The sequence below is a fragment of the Nesoenas mayeri genome (genome assembly GCF_963082525.1).
Source record: "Nesoenas mayeri genome assembly, chromosome: 9".
NCBI lineage: Eukaryota > Metazoa > Chordata > Aves > Columbiformes > Columbidae > Nesoenas > Nesoenas mayeri.
The window spans coordinates 17,654,234-17,672,471 of NC_137557.1; the positions used below are offsets into that span (position 1 = coordinate 17,654,234).

The window sequence follows — 18,238 nt, forward strand, 5'->3', positions numbered from 1 at the left end:
AAAATACAAGGAGCTCATCTGCTGTCACAATGACAAAGCCAGTTGCCAATATCGCACTTTTTATATTCGCACACAGGCCACGGATATAAAAAAGTCCATGCATATGATACACACAGATAATAGTCCATACCCAAGTATTTACAGGTAAGTGCAGATGTATTTGGTAACTCAAAGTCCAGCAGCATCAAGGGCTGAGAGAGGATTTTAGTGGGCGCCCTGGCCCAAGACAGACCCAGCTCCTCCACTGTGCCACCTCCAGATCCAGGGCTGGAAGACAACAAGACTATCTTGCAGGAGAACATTTTCCAGAACAATGTCACTATCCATTTAAATCCTCATCTTTGCTTTCACAAGCCTGGGTTGCCAGCAAACACCATGGAATGCCGCAGCCTGCCCTAAAAATCACCATATGTCAAGTCTGGCAGCTGCTCGTTTCATCCTCCAGAAGATGTGGAACGGGAACTCAGCCACCCAGAAATCCTGCCCTCCAAAAAGCTTGTGAGGAGCAATCGCACCCTCCAACTAGAGGTCCAGCTACGTGGTGTGAGAAGGTCTGGCCTGAATGAGGGATTGCTGAGGCTGGAGAAGGGCAGTTGTCCACTCTTCACCATCCAACGCTGTCACCACCCAGGAGCACGCACCAAAGCAGACAAAGGCTGAAGATGAGGAACCTGAGGACACTATCCCTTGTCACACAGCCGGGTGGCTTCAGCACAGCAGCCTCATGCCACTGGACTTCTTGAGTGGAGACCAGTTGGCTTGGACAACCATCTCACCAGCCAAGTGAGCAAAGAGGCTCCAGTACCCCTATTGTTCATCCTAGCAGGAGCACAGCGCCTTAAGTGATGGCAAGGACAAACCAAACATCGGGGAGCGACATCAACAATTCCTGCTACTTATCTGTACCTCGCTTCTTGGTCAACAGCCACATACCAGTGTTGGCTGCTCATAGAATCAAATTACAGAACCACTTTGGTTGGAAGAGACCCTCAAGATCATTGAGTCCAACTGTTGACCCAACTCCGGCACTAAACCACGTCCCATGTGTGCTCCAGCCAGGTTGAATGGAAGCAAGTGAGCTCACCCAAGAGAACTACGTTCTGCCAGGAGCTCTTCTCTTAGGAACAGGAGACCTGGTCTTCATCATGCTATGAGAAAGCAAGGAGCCCCAAAAAGAGGAGAAAAAAATAATAAGAGTGGGGTTGAGATTTCACAGACAAGGGCCATGGAAGCCTAACAGGTTCAGTGGAACGGGGCTCCTAACCAACTGGGAATGATACAGAATTAGTCAACTGAGAAGACAGAGCAGCCATAAACACCAACAGCATCTGCGATTACACATGCTAGGATAAATTAAAAGGGCGCACAGTCTTCACGTCTGGATATACACTGGATATTCGCCCATGGGATTGCAGTGGGATGTACCCAGCAGCCCTTTCACGTGTTGTCTTAGAGCTGCACCATGCTCGGCTACAAAGCCAACAACCTCCAAGACAACACTGGAGCAGGTGCAAGATGCTTTGCTGAACCCATGTGGCCCCCGCTTTCCCTGCGGCCCCCATCCCCACTGGATTTATTTTGCCTCATTCCGGGATAGCACCACCTATGAGGAAAGCTCTAAAAAAAACCCAACCAAAACATTTATGCTGCATTTCCCTATCACTTCTTTAGAGATTCAGGATGAGTCACCGTCTTGGACCACGTTCTCCAGAAAAGCTTCGAGCTCGCTACAAAAACATGCATTTCACAGAGCCCTAAATCTAAAGCGCCAGCCGTGCTGTCAAAGAGCCCTCACTACGAGAGATGCACCTGGCGTCGTCCAGCTCCTATTTACTAGATCTTATTTTAAAATGTCAAAGGGATTCTGCATGAGCGACGAGCGTGACAGACAGCTCAGCGAGCACCGCAGGGGATGCGAGGTGAGCAATGGGCATCCCTTCACCAGTGCACTCCTCCCAACTCAGCCAAGCGCTTGGTGCTTCCCCAGACACCAAAATTTGGGAGAAAAACCTCCCTTTTCACCCTGACAAACCCACCCAGCTGCCAACAGCCAAGGCCAGACTGCCTGGTCAAGCCAGACACCAAACCCCCCACCAAAATTAGAAGTTTGCAAATTAAAACCCCGCTCAAGCAACAAGCGAGCGTGGGGTGAGATTCCCCGCACGGCCCCAGCGCAGATCGATCCTGTATTTTTTTCCTGCAACTAGATCGACCTTGTATTTTTTAATGCAGCACCTGACACATCCTAAAGCCTTCGGGGACACCAGCCAATTATTTTCAGAACCAAACAACAGCATCGCTGGTCCAAGGATACATCCTGACGATGCCCTGCTCGTGTACTGGGGGTCTCAGGGGAAAGGCAGGGGAGTGACAATGCAAAAGCACAGGGATGCTGCTGGAGACGAGCTCAGCCCCAGCCGTCAAGGGGAGGAGGTGGAAATATTGAACCTCAAAAGGAAGAAACTGCAAAAGCTCGTCGGCAAGCGGCTTCTCGTGCCGCCTCCCGCCGCACCGAGCGTCGTCTCTCCGGTTTTTGCACCATATGGAGTCAGCTCGCAAGTGCAAATGAGGCAAAGAGCACGAGAGGGAAAGGAAATAAATCGGAGCCGTCACGGCAGCATGGGGAAGCTTCCGTCAGGATGGGGAAGGCTCCAAAGGATGCCAGGGCAGAGAGACCCGTCACCTGCCCAGCTCTCCCTGCCATGAGGCTGCATGGGTGGGAAAACAAGGGGAAAAGGGATGGGGAAACGGGGAGAAAATGGATGGGAAAACGGGGGGAAAAGGGATGGGAAAACAAGGGGAAAAGGGATGGGAAAATGGAGGGAAAAGGGATGGGCAAAGCCAATAGGTCCCTTGGCAAGGGACCTCATGAGCAGACCCCACATCTAAATGCCGCTTCCCAAAACACCCTGCAAACCCACCCCTTGGCTCTCCCAGATTCGCCTGGGACTTAACTTATTTTCTTCTCCACTTTCAGATTTGGTCACTACAGCCAATGGCCGGGATCTATAACTACCTTGCATCCTCTCCTGAAAATGTCGCTATGAATCCGAGCTGTCTTTATATACACCTTGTGCATACAAGACAGCGGGTTGGCTGAGTAAATAACAAAACGCATTTGTCCCGATTGCTTGTTGCCCGCTCACGCCAGGTGCTGCACCAGCTCTGCCGGGCCAGCAGGGCCATGTCAAACCCACACAAAGGGCCACCAGCAACCGCTCCACCACCCCTTTGGATGATGCTCTTCAATAGCAGGGCACTTGGGGACGCCCCTTTGCAAACTGCTGTCCCACCGCATCCCCTTGAGCCAGGATGCGGATTCTGGGAGAAGAAAAAACAAGAGCTGCTGTGAGCTGACCTTAAATCACAAGGGAGGTGAGCAAGGAGAAGTCCCAAAGGCCAGTCGAACCCTGGGAGATGCCTACAGGCCACCACGAGCGAGGGACAGTCCCAGCGTGGCTAGCACGGCTCCATTTCACGCAACGCCAGCTCTGCTCATTTCTAAAGCGGCACCGACTGATGATAAACTTCCCCCTAAGCTCATCTCCATCCCCACCTCTTCTCCTGGTGACACTGACCCATCCTCCCTGATTGTGGTTTCCCTACAGAAATAAATCACTTTAAGTGCACGGTGTGCTCTGGGTCTCATTACTGTTCATCATCTTCTGTGCAACGGAGCTGTCACATCCTCACAAACTCTGTCACCAGGAGCGATTTGGGAGGGCAGGCAGGTGAGGAGAGAGCACCCGCAGCTCCATGGGGTACCAGCAGCTCCCCATCCCTCTTCTCCGCAGCTTTCAGATGGTGGGCTCACACCTTCAGCCCCACACACCCTTCATGGCACGAAAGCTCAGGAGAACAAAATGAAGAAGGTGCAACACATGTGCAAGACCCAGAAGATGGCAGGAATGACAGCAGATGCACCTTGATGGCCAAGAGGGTCAGCAAGGTATGTCCCTGCAGGGAAACCTCCTCCAGAAAGGGTGGCAAAAACTCTCTCTCCTCCCCAAATTTAAAAAAGAAACATCTAAAGGAAGGGAGGAGGAAGAGCTGGGCACAGAGGCAGCAAAATGGTCACCAAACCAGTGGCAGATCCCATGCGGTAACACATTCAACTCCTCATCACAGACAGGCGCTTCCAACTCCACAAAGTTACTCCAGATTAACCCAGAACAGAAGATTGTGGTCATTGCGCTTCGCACAGTAAATTAAAAGCTCCGTGCCAAAACCCCGCGAGGACCATTCAGGCGACAGCCACACAAAGGCAGCGTTTGCCTGTCACGTCACTTGCAAAAAGCCAAACACTCAAAAAGCGAGAAAGGGAGCAATTAAAGCTGCCACTAATCCGGTAGTGTCCACAAAGACAGGCCTGTTTTTCTCAAGGAGGGAGCTGAAGTGCCACCATCTTCCAGATGGCCGGTGGCCCCAGGAGAGGCTGGACCTGCTTGGCATGAACAGCCAACTCAGCCAGCTCAGAAGGAGCCGCTCACCCATCGCCACGTGGCTGATTCTGCAGCCCTGCGCCCAGCACAGCTCCCTCAGAAAAGGAGTTACTTCCCGGCACGGTACTTGGGAGGGTGCAAAGGTTGGCTTCCCACCAAAGACAACAGCTACGTACACCCTTGAGCGTGGCCAAGGAGAAGACGCGCTGCTCTCATGCCTTCTATAAGGGCAATGCTCTCACTTGTCTCTCCATCCCATCACAACTTCATAGGAAAACACCTCTCGCTGCCCTGGTGACCATGGCAGGAGGAGAAGACCCTGGAGATGGAGGAAGAGGAGACCCCTGGGGATGGAGGAAGAGAAGATCCCGGGGATGGAGGAAGAGAAGACCCCTGGGGATGGAGGAAGAGGAGACCCCAGGGATGGAGGAAGAGAAGACCCCTGGGGATGGAGGAAGACCATGGGGATGGAGAAAGAGGAGAACCCTGGGGATGAAGGAAGAGGAGACCCCTGGGGATGGAGGAAGAGGAGACCCTAGGGATGGAGAAAGAGGAGAACCCTAGAGATGGAGGAGATCCCCAGAGATGCAGGAGGTGAAGACCCCTGGGGATGCACAAGACAGGACATCCATCACTGCCCGGAAGGTCACCCCAGTTGGTCCCACAGCATCCCACCCCTCCCCAAAACCCCACGCAGCCTCCTCCATCCCAACGGGGAGCCCCCAGGTCCCCCCCGTTGCCCAGGGCACTTGCACACGTGTTCGCACACGCCGGCACCGAGCAGCGGGGGAAGCCGCGCTGCAGAAATAACACAGGCACACAAACAAAAGAGCACAAGCCATTAATCTGGGTGAACTGGAGGAAATGAAATCATTATGTCTGCAGCTACAACATCCCAAAGAACAAATTTCCTGCCTGGATAATAAATGGATTCTTTTGTTTCACGTTGGCCCCAGCCACGTGACTCCCTTGGCCTATTCCCCATCCAAAACATCTTGCTGTATAAATACCCAAACGGGCTCAAATTTCAGCTGCTAAAAATGTTTTAATTATAATAATATATAATAATAATAACAACAAAAATCGAGATCAACAGGCTCCCCTTGCCTCTGACAGCTTTCCAGCACACAGGCAAGCGGACAAAAAGTCCTGCCAATTCCAGCTGAACAGCACAATTGTGATTTTTGGAAGAATGATGGAGGCACCCGAACGACAGCCCTGTGTTAATGCCTACAATAAATACCCCCTCAGAAAGAGAAAAAAGGGGTGCATGAGCATTTTAAGCACCAATGGCCCCAGAAATACCTTATAAGTATCTCCCAGCAGCAGGATGGGGACCAAAGCCACACAGCACATCAGTGACCGCTCTTGTCCTCCAAACCTCGGGTCTGCGCAGGTTTTCTTCTGCTGCCTCGCTAGGGCTTGGGATTTATTCATTAGGTGGATGGGGAATGCAGGTTCTGACCTCCCCTGGCTTAGTGAGGGTGTTTTTTGGCTGTAGGAACAGTCTTGGGGTCTCCAGGGATGCAGACCTCTAGGGGAGTCACACGAATTATTGGTTTCAACCGCTCCTTTAATCCGCGACTCCACTGGATCGCTGGGTTAAAACCATTTTTGCATCTAAACTACATGCATTGCTTCTGATCTCAGCTTCTTCGCGCTCGCCTTCCCAGCTTTGCAAATACATAACAGCAAATGTCGCAACGAGTTTCAAAACAAGACACGGTTTTGAATCCAAACATCAAAGCGCCTCAGTGCAAAAAGTCTAAATTGTTTGGATGTGAAAAAGAGACCTCCGTGAGCAGAAATCGGCTCAAAAATCCCCCCCGAGGTAGCGGGCAGAAGATGCAACCAAGCCCACCCTGCCGTACTCCATGTGAAAAGACTCCTTGGTGCAGCCCAGGAGGAGATCAGCCCGTTTTGACCTCATATGGGTCCCCCAGACACCTCCTCCTTTTATTTGGTGTTGGAGAAAGTGTCGTGGGCATAAACGCACCTCCAGCTCCCCCTCCTCGGGGAGGCAAATCCCAGGAGGGGTCCTGGTCCTTCCTCCCACCCACCAGCATCATCCCAGGTGGGCAGGGGGCAGCCAAGAAGCTTCTTCCAGAGGATTCCTCAGAAAGGAGCATTTTTCACCCCAACACTGAACGAAGGTGCTTTGGAATCACAGAACCCAGAATGTCAGGGGCTGGAAGGGACCTGGAAAGCTCATCCAGTGCAATCCCCTCATGGAGCAGGAACACCCAGATGAGGTTACACAGGAAGGTGTCCAGGCGGGTTGGAATGTCTGCAGAGAAGGAAACTCCACAACCTCCCTGGGCAGCCTGGGCCAGGCTCTGCCACCCTCATCCCCAACAAGTTTCTTCTCCTATTTAAGTGGAACCTCTTGTGTTCCAGTTTGCACCCATTGCCCCTTGTCCTCTCACTGGTTGTCACCCAGAAGAGCCTGGCTCCATCCTCCTGACACTCCCCCTTTCCATACTGATCCCCATGAATGAGTGCCCCCTCAGTCTCCTCTTGTCCAGCTCCAGAGCCCCAGCTCTCTCAGCCTTTCCTCACACGGGAGATGCTCCACTCCCTTCAGCATCTTGGTGGCTGCACTGGACTCTCTCCAGCAGTTCCCTGTCCTCCTGGAACTGAGGGGCCACAACTGGACACAATGTTCCAGGTGTGGTCTCCCCAGGGCAGAGCAGAGGGGCAGGAGAACCTCTCTGACCTACTGACCACCCCCTTCTAACCCACCCCAGGTACCATTGGCTTCCTGGCCACAAGGGCCCAGTGCTGGCTCATGGTCACCCTGCTGTCCCCAGGACCCCCAGGTCCCTTTCCCCTACGCTGCTCTCTAATAGGTCATTCCCCAACTTATACTGGAACCTGGAAATGCCAAGATTTTTCACCAAACAGGAGTTTTATTTCTCTCCAAAATATTAGTTCAGCACAACACACGAAAGGGTCTGAACAAAAGCAACGCCCAAGCCAGCTGCTCCAAGTCCTGTCCTCAGCCCACCAACCCATCCTCAAGCAAAGCTGCTACTGGTTCCAGTTTATGCTTGTTCTCCATCACCCAGAGGCAAAGGCTCGTCTCTTCAACTTCAAATATAAGCAGAGGAAATCCTCGTTTTGAAAGGCAGCTTGGTGCATTGTGCCAGCAGAACTTCAATTTCGTTTTCCTTTGCAGGTCATCTTTAATTTCAGTTATACTTTGGACACTGGGGAAAGTGTCCAAGCATAGCTGCTGCCTCATTTCAATCACTTATTGTTGCTGTTTCTTCAAGGAAAGGGAAGGGAAGGGAAAAAAAAAAAGTCCTTGGAAACTAAATATTTACACACCCACAAACACTAATCCCAGCAGATCCAAGGGTGGGAAGCCTATTTAAAAAAAACACATCCCTAATTACTTTCCCATTTTAAAGGGAATAATCTGGCGATTAGCTAGAACGCTTTGCTTAAGTAATCATGTATTTTTTGAAGAGGAATAATCTACCAGCACGCATGCAGACAGGACAGGGGTCCGACAAACGGGTTTGATACACATCCAGCTGCCAACAGCTGGAGGCACCGCGGGTGGCTGGGGGGTCATTAAATGGCACCCTGGGGTGACACCCACCAGGGAGAGGGACACCAGAGCCAGAGATGTCTCACCAGCCCCTGTATGGCACCCCAAGGAAAAAAGCTTATCCTCCTATCAGGTGGTTTCTGCTTGGGAAAATAAAAAGAAATCTAAATAATCCAAAGCAGGGGATGTGTGTAAGGATTTCCAAGATCCCCCACCACCACAGCAAAGCAAATAGCAGCTATTTGCTAATTAGCAACAGCCGCTGCGTCGCCCAAGGAAAGGGCTGAAGTCTCCAGGATGGGTGAAAGTTTGATTATGAGACTCGCATGGCAGATCATTTAGAAAGATAAAACCACGTCCGCTCCGCCGCAGCCAGCTATTAAAAGTGGAGAATGTTATTTCAGGTAATAAAGAGCAAGACCTGAGGACCAGCCTGGGAATTCAAATTTACAGCTTGTATCAAATTCATATGCTGTAAAACTTCACCTAGTTTATAAGTTTCTCGCCAACTTCATAAAACATGTTTTATTATTATTGTTTTCTGACTCTCCTGCCTTAATAAAAATCCCTCTCCTAGCCTGTGTGGGTGTTGCATTATAAACATTTGCACTTTGATTCATTCAAGACTGAAGAAAGCTTTCAAGGTAACCTATTAGGAATACTTTAAACGTTTCAAAGACATCCCACTTTCCCCTGAACATCGCCAGGCTTTAGAGAAATAAATAAAAATGTGCTGGGCTGCTGACTCAAGAGATGGTGTTTGGGAGCATCCCAGTGGGCTCCATGCCTGGCACAGGGTGAGAACACCCCGGATTTTTGGGGTGCAGCCCCAGGGATGCTGCCCAGAAGCAGCCAGACCATTTTCTCACAAATTAAGGATCGAACCGTGCAAAAATAGGGGTTTTCCCATTCCCGGTGAGCAAAGCCCGGCCCCGGCACACAAAGCCAGAGCAGGAGGGTGCCCTAAGCAGCGACTTTCTCAAAGCAGCACATTTCTCTGGCTCCAGCCAAAGCCCATTGAAGTTAACGAGCATCTTTTTATGTCCTTGGGTGGGTTTTCAGCCAGCCTTTCAACACGGCAGCCTCCCGGCAGTGCCGGCCATTTCGGTAATAACCCACGCACGGCACAAGGAGGGATAATAAAAGGCGATTTTTAGAAAGATATCGAACATAAGCAGCTCACGACCTCTCAGCTCCCACCAGCCTGTATCCATCTCCTCGGCAATTCGGCTTCGGCATCCATGGGTCTTGGGGACATCGGCAGCCGATGGCCAGAGCTCGGGGGGCCCTGCCCAAGCTGGCACCAAAACAATAATGGAATCAGTGCCTTTAATTCCTGCAGAATTGATGCTTTTCTCCATTTTGCTGAGCAAGAGTAAGGTTACCTGGTGTGACACACGTGGCCCACGGAGCCACACGTGCCTCCCCAGGAAACGTGGCATGAAGCTGATCTTTCTCTACTTGATTATACCAGAAATTACCACATTACAGCGCTGTATCTGATCCCAGTGACACCATTATACGTGACCTTGTGGTGCCTCTGCCAAGAGCCTGCCAAGCTCGAACGACTTCGAGCCCCAGCAGCGATTCCATTTCAAGAGGAATAGCACAATAGGACAACAGCAAAGGCCACACATCTCTGGGGGGTTCACCCACTCACGTGAAGCTTCTGGACGGCTTCAACCAAACCCCAGGGGCTGGGGAGCAGCTCTGTGCTTCTCAGGGTCACATCATTTCCAGCATTTAAAATCGCTGCTTTAAAAATAACCACGGCAGGAGTGCAGGGATGGAGCGGCCGGGCGGTGAGGGCATCTCCATGCTGGCACCCTATGAGAGGAAAAGGTCCCGAGCGACTCAAAACCACGCTGCTGCCCATCTTCTTCCTCGGGTGTTTGGAAATGGGAAGATACAGGCGTCAAGGGAAGAAAATAGAATAAAATCAAGGCGTCAAGGCCTACCAAGCCAGCGCCCAGCTCCCCCAGTCACAGCAGACGCTGCGGTCGGCCCCATTGCCCTCCGGCCTCCCCAGGACTCCGGTTCCTTTTCAGCTCTTCTGCTGGGTTCCCAGTTTTCCTGGGGAAGATGTAATTCACACCCCTCTGCCTCTTCCGCAGTGATTTAATGTCTTTTGAGCAGAAAGCAATTATCCTCATATCAACAGGACCCCAGCGAGGATGATAATGAGTCGGCTCCGACCCCGCGGCTAAGGAAGCGAGTGGAGGCCTCCAGTAATCAAAGGCCCATCCCCGGCCTCTGATTGCATGAAAAAAAGGAAAAAAGTGGAAAAAAAACTCCATGAAACTTCAATCGTCGCTGCTCTCTGCTCCATCCATCCACCCACACCATGGGTTTTAGCACCTGGAGGAAGGGGAACCACATCAGCCCCAGGTCCCTCCTGCTTTGGGTGCATTTTGGGTGCTGCTCGCCTCCAGCACCCCATGGCAGGGAAGGCTGAACTTCTGCTGAAAAGCAGACACCACAGTCTTGTTTTCTCAGCTTTTGGGGTTCAAGAAGCACCCTCACATCCAAAGTTAAGCCTGGCAACCTGTCCTGCCCCAAGACGGCCACATAGGGCCAGTCAAAAAAAGGCAAGATGTTAATTTGGTTTGAATAATGCAAAATTTGTGCCCTGGTGGTGCTGGGATGCGACGCACGGGGCCTGGTGCATCCGAGAGGACTGTGAGGACTTTTTGGCAGAAAATACCCTGAAATGATCTTTTAAAGTCATGACGAAGCCTCTATCTCAGATAGAAGCAAACAGCCTAAAATCGAGGATTTCCACAGCCTATTCCCAGCCACCGCTTTTATTTGCTGCATAACAAAGTAAAGCTTAATCAGCTTCAAATACCAGCAAAATTGATTGGATGCCTCCCCAAATATTAAACGTTCTTCTCGCTACACTAACAAGCACACAAACACATACCTGAGGCTTCACTATGCCCTAATTACTTGGCATGGCCGTTTCCATATTAAAAAAACACAAACTAAAAAACCAAAAATAAATGTAATACTGTATTTTTTTCACCACACCCCACCATCTGCAAAGACCTTGAAGGGACTCCACTTGCTTATTAATGGGTACAACTTAGAAAAGAAAAACAAGGAAAAAATCACCTTCCACCTGCCCCCAAAAGTGTATGGCACAGAGATACTGACCCCAGGATGCTCTGAGGGCTGCAGGGACCATCTGTTCTCGGGCTCCTCTGCTCCCCCTGAGAGCATCCCACCCAAACCTGGGAGCATCCCCACCCAAACCTGGGAGCATCCCCACCCAAATTTGAGAGCATCCCATCCAAGCCTGCGAGCAGCCCCCCCCCCCCCCCCAAATCTGGGAGCAATCCCCACCCAAACCTGGGAGCATCCCCACCCAAAACTGGGAGCATCCCCACCCAAACCTGGGAGCAGCCCCACCCCCCCCATATCTGGGAGTAATCCCCACCCAAACCTGGGAGCATCCCCACCCACATCTAGAAGCATCCCCCAAAAATCTGGGAGCATCCCCACCCAAACCTGGAAGCAGCCCCCCCTAAATCTGGAAGCATCCCCCAAAATTTGGGAGTCACCCACCCAAACCTGGGAGCATCCTGCCCAAATCTGGAAGTATCCCCACCCCAATCTGGGAGCATCCCACCCAAAAATGTGGGAGCATTCCCCCCAGAAAATCTGCAAGCATCCTCCCCCTCAAATCTGGAAGCATCCCACCCAATTTCGGAGCAGCCCACCCAAATCTGGGAGCAGCCCCACCCAACCTTGGGAGCAGCCCCCAAAAATCTGAGAGCATCCCCCAAAAATCTGGGAGCATCCCCCCCAAACCTGGGAGCAGTCCTCCCCAAATTTGGGAACATCTCCCCCAAACCGGGGAGCGATCCCACCCGCAGGTTTAGTTTGGAAACAGCGAGGCCGAAGCAAAGTCCCTTCCCCTTTGAACTGCTGTCTCTGTGATTTTTCCCCGCGGGGCTCCCAGAGGGAACTTATTAAAGCCAGACCCAGGCACGTACGCTTTAATAGTAATTAGGTCACCCTGGGTTGTGGGCTTAGCAGGCAAAACTATAATTATTTAGAAACATCAAGTTTAAATGCCAAAGAGTCTTAATGGAGCTGAGCTAATTAACAAATTTCAACTGAATAACTGATTAGCTTAAAAGAAAAAAAAAAAAGAAAAATCAATGATCACAGACAACGTTTTCTTTTAACAGGTTGTTTTCTTGCAGCAATTCTCGATTGCACAAAAGGAGAGCAACAACCCCCGCTAACCAAATATTATCGTAATTAAATATTCAACAGAAAGCCTCTTCAATTATTCAAAAGACTGATAACACTTGTTTATAATTGGGGTGGTGGGAGAGCAGGGGATTCTGCACATCGTCGGGCTCCGGCTGCAGATGCAAACCCAGGCGGCATCGCTCCCATTCATCAGCGGGGATGGATATGGCCCAGCCCAAACAAACAGGCCATATGGTCTACATGTTTTTCCAGATTACTGTTATTAGACCAAAAAAATTTGGGGGGCCGATGGCCGTTTTCCAGGTTTCACACCATTTTCTGGTGGTAGCATTATTCCCTGGGCAGAGAACCGGGAGGAAAAGCAGACCCCGGTGTATCATTATAATTCACTAAGTGGCATTACCATAGGAAATTACAAATTAGCTTTCCAGCGAAGGATACGGGGATATTTAGATTAGCTACAGAGAAACTACAGAACCTTTCAGTCCATTTATCAAAGCTCTCGTAGCTCCAACTTCCAGGGAAATGAAACAATAATAAATATTGAGCAGGGAAAGTTAATCTCCGCTGAACGCACTTTAATAATTCAAAAGTTATGAGAAATAAATAAGTAAAGCGCAGGCCCTTTCGCTCCTACAAACACACGTCCTGTGTGTTGCTCGTGATGTGAATGTGGGGAAAATAGTGGGTGGGAGCGACCACATCTACAGTGCAGGAGGGAGCCCGACCACTCATCTGGAAAGCTGAAGAGTTGATTTGGGTGAGATTTTGCTCTTGTTGTCCCCAAAAAAGGGCTATGTTGCCTCTACTGGGTGGTGTCTGCACCAGCCCCATGCCCACTCCCAAGCAGCTGCTTGCTTTTGGAAAAAGCTGTGTTTTTAGCCCCTAAAACTGGTCTGTGCATCAACCAGCTCAGTGTTCTGTGGCCACCCAGGGTCCCAGCTCCCCCCTGACATTGCCCCATCCTTTTCTGTACATTTCTGCTCCCGCACCAACCTTCTGCATTCACGTTCATTCCCCCAGCACCCAGCATCACTTTGCAAGGGGCTCCCGGTCGCCAGCCAACCCAAATTCCCACCTCACCGCTTCCATCACACCCAGTGACCTCTGTGAGCAACGTGCACCTGGGTTCCAAACGCCCCAACCCAAACCGCTCCCCAGCAAATATCCCAGCTTCACATTTGCAAGGCGCCAGTATTGCCCGCTAGTTCGAATGTTTGCAGCAAAACAAGGTCAAACAGTAACACATTTCCCAATTCTAATGAATATTTGGGGAAAACGTTGCCTCCCCCAACCCCAACTATTTACTCACCCTCGCTGTGCTGTTAAACGACTCCCTACACCGACCATGTCTGTTTAGAGGGAACGGAGCCTCCAAAACTCTGCTGACCTGATTAGAATTGAGTTTCCCGTTGCCCAAGGTCCTATTTTCCCCATTTCTCACTAAATCTGAGTCTTTCTTTAGGTTGCAGAACCCATCTCTGCTAGAAACATCTATTATTCAGCACTGTGGCCTGGATCCAGAGCCAGGCAAGGATAGTCAGGCTACTTCATCACCAAACATCAATATTTTCTTCTGATTTCTAAGGTTTTTGCTCTGCCATGGGATGGGCGAGAGGCCACCTTGCAAACCCCGCCCCGTCCCGCCCCGTGACAGCAGACAGGTCACTAAGCACACAGGAGCACAGGGCAGCAATCCAATTTCCACGTGGAGATGGTAAGCAGAAAGAGCAGGAAAATATATATTTTATATATATATATATATATATATACACCGCAGACTCCACATTCTCCGCTCCTGCCTTCGTCATAGCTCCTTCAGGGGCCTTATTTGCATTAACTGCTCCAAGACCATCTTCAGCATCAAATAAATACCAATAACGACAGCCCAACAAGCAGGCTTCGCATTTTCAGCGCTGTTTTTCTACCCCTCCATCATTGCCAGCACTCGTTTTCATCTCTAACGGGCTTCCCTGGCCCTGCCGCCAGAGCACTGTAAGTTACCCAACTTTCAGCTGCATTATGTTCAGAGAAAGCAAAATTCAAAGCTTTAATTAACGCAAAAAGTAAATCAAAGAGGCCAACATGAAATCAAGGTGAAGCATCCACGAGACAGGTTCGAGTGGGACCGCTGCCGATTCAGGGACAGCCACACCACGGCCATCTCCACCAGGACCTGAGCCACATTTGCACATCCCAGGGACAAAAATCCTCCTTTTGGGGTTTTCCAGCACTTTGTCACACTGCGTGGCCGAAGCCACCGAGGTCACCGGCAGCTTTGGGCCAGCAGGATCTATGAAGATGTCGCCTTTACTTCACCTGCATCTCCGAGCCCGAAAGGGAATCGCAAAAGGAGGAGGAAAACTGAGGCATAACGTGTCAGTGATACCAGCAGATAGTTTGTGCAATAGATGTAAAAGCACGGCTGGATAACAGCACTTGAAAATTCTCTCTCAAAACACTTATTCCTCGCAAACTGCCCTGCTGGGGATGAGGCGGCCGGGCCAAAGGCGGGAGCTCTGGGCAGGCACCGCTGCGGCGCCGGGCGGCAGTGGAGGAAGCCCGGAGGATGCCGGCAAACAGATGTGAGCATCCCCAGCCAAAACGGGAGCAGAGAGGGCACGCAAGGGACGACCCCCCAGCCCCGCTCTTCTCCCGGGGTTTTGTTTCCAAAGGAAGTGAGTTGGATAAGCACGGGAAGCAAAACTAAGCTGGATCCGCCAGCCCCGAGCTGGGCTTTTCACCTCCCTCCCCTGTGGTTTTGCTTATCACGATGCAGCGAGGAGACGGAGAGAAAAAGCTAGTTTTTAAAAATCTGGGCTTAAAAGAGCAGGCGCGAGGCGGGGGGATGATGGATAGGTGAGCAGATTACATGGAGAATCTGCACCAAAATGGACATCAGCCCCTCCTGACCTACCGACACCTCAAACTCCGGCAGCTTCCGAGTTAAAATGTAGAACGTCGGCACATTACCACCCTCTCTATATGCTAAATGTGATTATATTTGGTTCAGCTAACATGAGAGAGAGCACACGAGCAGCTCCTGAGTGATTGCAGGGTGTGGGAGAGACGGAGTATTAATATTTGTTCCTGTCATCTTCTCGTGTCCCTCTTCCTCTGCACAAGCCACAAAAAAATAAAACTATTTAAAAAACGACAATAAACACCCAGGTGTCGGACAGAAAATGGTCAGCTAAGCCACAGGATTTGGTAAAATAAATCAGGTAAGCGTAAGAAAACTCGGATAAGCAACTCTGCTGTCTCCAGGTTCGCGTTCCGCAGGCAGTGAGTTAGCAAGGTTTTATGGAGGGTAAAGAGGTTTTTACAGGCAGCCCCCATCCTGACCCTGGTGGCATCCTCCTCCCCTTTCAACCGGGTTCAGACTCCAAACATCTGCCCCCCGCTATCCCAGAAAAACAGACGTTTTGTCTGGGCGGCTGCTTTGGGATGCAGGAGTCATCCCTCCCTGTCCCAGCTGCTCCTGCAGAGCCAGGCTGCAGCCACGGCTTTGCCGAGCTGCCGGAGAGTTGCTGGCAAAACCGGTCTCGTGGCTGCCCCAGGGGAAAGCCAGAGCCTGGGGTAGGTCAGGAAACAGGAGATGCTTCGGCTCGGGTAGAGAAACCCACGTTTAAACCTAGCAAATCCAACCCCTGCACTGGGAGGATCCATAAGATTTCAATAAGCTCCGCAAAAAGGTGTTTTCTTTGTATGACCACACCAGAAGACTGTTGCCTTAACTCCAAATCGGACTCAATTGCTCTGCCTCAGAAATTCCCCGTGCACGATTTTCCCTTAAATCTGAGATCTTTCCCAGGATACAACTTTGCTATGCCAGTAATTTCCTCAGTAGAGTAGAAATAGCAGCAATTTTCAACAGGTTCGGTCCCAGGCGGGGATGGAGGCTCTGCCAGCCCAGCGTGTGGCTTGGGGTGAGACATGGGGACACAGCCACATCACCCACAAGTGCTCTCAGACAGGGACGCAGCCGAGGTTTCCCAGCCAGCCCTGATTTCGGCAGCGCCTAAAGCAGCTGACGCTGCAAAAGCCGGCCAGCAAAGCACTGCTAACAGGTCTTGCTTCTCCACATGCGGCTTCGCAACCCGGCAAACACGCGCCCATTTGCATCACGCTCAGGCAAGGCACCCGCGTTTCCACCTCCAAGTTATCTCCATGGGGATGCAATGAGGGACGAAGCCCAAGAAATAAGAAAAGCAAACACCCAGGTCAGTCAAAAGCCGGCGGAATGCAGACGCCGTGGCGAGTGGGCCTGCCTGCACGCTTGCCAACGGAGGGCAACCACACAACACTGCTCCCACCTCACCGGGGAACATCACAGCCGCATTTCGGCTCCTGAACCAGCTCCACAACACCCAGAGCTGACCTGCTGCTCTCCAGCCGGCTCTGGCAGCTTCCAGCTCAGCCACAACCATGCTCGCATCAGCTAAATCCCCCCCAAGGAGGAGCCAAGCCCCACGCCGGCCGGCAGCTTGGTTCGCCCACGAGCCCCCGTGCATCATCTCTCTGCAACCACGCGTTTCTCGCTGCCAACAGCCAAGGGGCTGCACCGCGGCCCCTGCTCGCAGCCAGCGCTCGAGTGCTGGGCAAGCTCTGCTGCAAGCCTTCTGGCTTGCGTTGTACCAGAAAAATAGGAGGCAGCAGCGCAAAAAAAAAAAAGGAAAAATAATAATATAAGCAATACTTCCAAAAGCCGACAAGAGAGCAGAGAGCAACACGAGCCTGGGGTGAGCTGATGGTCCTGCAGGCCCATTGGGACCATCCTGGTGCACCCCGAGTCCAGAGACCAGGCAGGTGATGGGAAAAGCCCGATGGCACCAGCCTTGCTGAAGCGATGGCCACGCACCTGCCCCGCGGCTCCATCGACGGGCCAAGCATCCCTGGCCCGGCCCGGCCCCAGGGATGGAACCCCCCGGTGCATCCATCCTCCTTCTCCACAAAGCTCCTCAGAGCTCCCACGGGCAGCGGGAGGCACAGGATGGCCGGAGCGGTCCCCCCACGGCCCCTGGAGGTGTCCCCCGGGGAGGGCTCTACCGGGAGGGGCTGGACAGGGGCCGCCCGTCCCACGCACACCCGGACGGGCTCCCAGCGCCGTCCCCTGTGCCTTCCCGAGCCCGCCCGCGGGCCGGTTCCGGGGGGGGTCTCCGGGTGCCAGTGCGCGGCCCCCGGTACACTGCGCGGCGGCGGAACCGGTTCGCGGAGCGCTCAGCATCCCGTCCCGGCGCCGCCTCACCTTCCACGGCGGCCGCGGCGGCGGCCAGGCAGAGCAGCACCACCAGATCCGCAGCCATCGCCTCCCCGGGCCCCGCGCCTCGCTGCTCCGCAGGCGTCAGCCGCTGCCGGCGGGCGGCCGTGAGCGGGCATGGGGGTGCGTCCGCGGGCCGGGACGGGGCCGGGCCGGGCAGGGCCGGACGGGACCGCGCCGCTCCCCGCGCCGCCCGGGTCACATCGCCGCCGCGAGTGGGGAGCGCGGCCACGCCGCCGCCGGCCCCCGCGCCGACCGGCCCCGCCCCCAGCACCGCCCCGCCAATCCCCGGGCCGCGGGGCCGCCCCCTCCCCGCCCCCTACACCGCCCCGCCAATCCCCGCGCTGTGGCACCGCCCCCGCCCCGCCTCCAGCACCGCCCCGCCAATCCCCGCGCCGCGGGGCCGCCCCCGCCCCGCCCCCGCCGCGCACCGCCTGCCCGTCCGAAGGGGGACGGCGCCCCCTGGCGGTTCGACGCTGCCGCCGCCACCCCCCGTGTCCCCGACCCCGACGGAGCGGACACCGGCTGGCCCGGGCCACCGCAGTCCAAACGGCCTCTTTTGCCCCCAAAAGCGGAGCAAACAGGCAGCCCCACACCGAAACGTGACCCCCTCGACTGCCCAAAAGACGGCCACTCCCACCTCGGGGCCACAAAAATCAGTGCTGGGGACTCCTCTCCCCGTGCTGTCCCCCAGCACCATCACCCTTCACAGGCCATCGCTCCAGCACCTGAGGCCAAGGCAGCAGGCTGCCCTCC

At 53.0% G+C, this 18,238-nt stretch overlaps 1 protein-coding gene across 2 annotated transcripts in view; it reads right to left on the reverse strand.

Annotated features, from left to right (window-relative positions):
- EPHB1 (EPH receptor B1) overlaps positions 1–17,528 on the reverse strand; it is a gene marked incomplete at its 5' end in the record, with an annotated part of 63,089 nt that extends 45,561 nt beyond the window's left edge. For both annotated transcript variants that reach the window (XM_080349750.1, XM_080349749.1), the window contains one exon: positions 17,471–17,528. In XM_080349750.1, the coding sequence (XP_080205876.1) occupies positions 17,471–17,528 (58 nt within the window). The remainder of the gene's footprint in view (positions 1–17,470) is intronic.
- Positions 17,529–18,238: the final 710 nt, after the last annotated feature.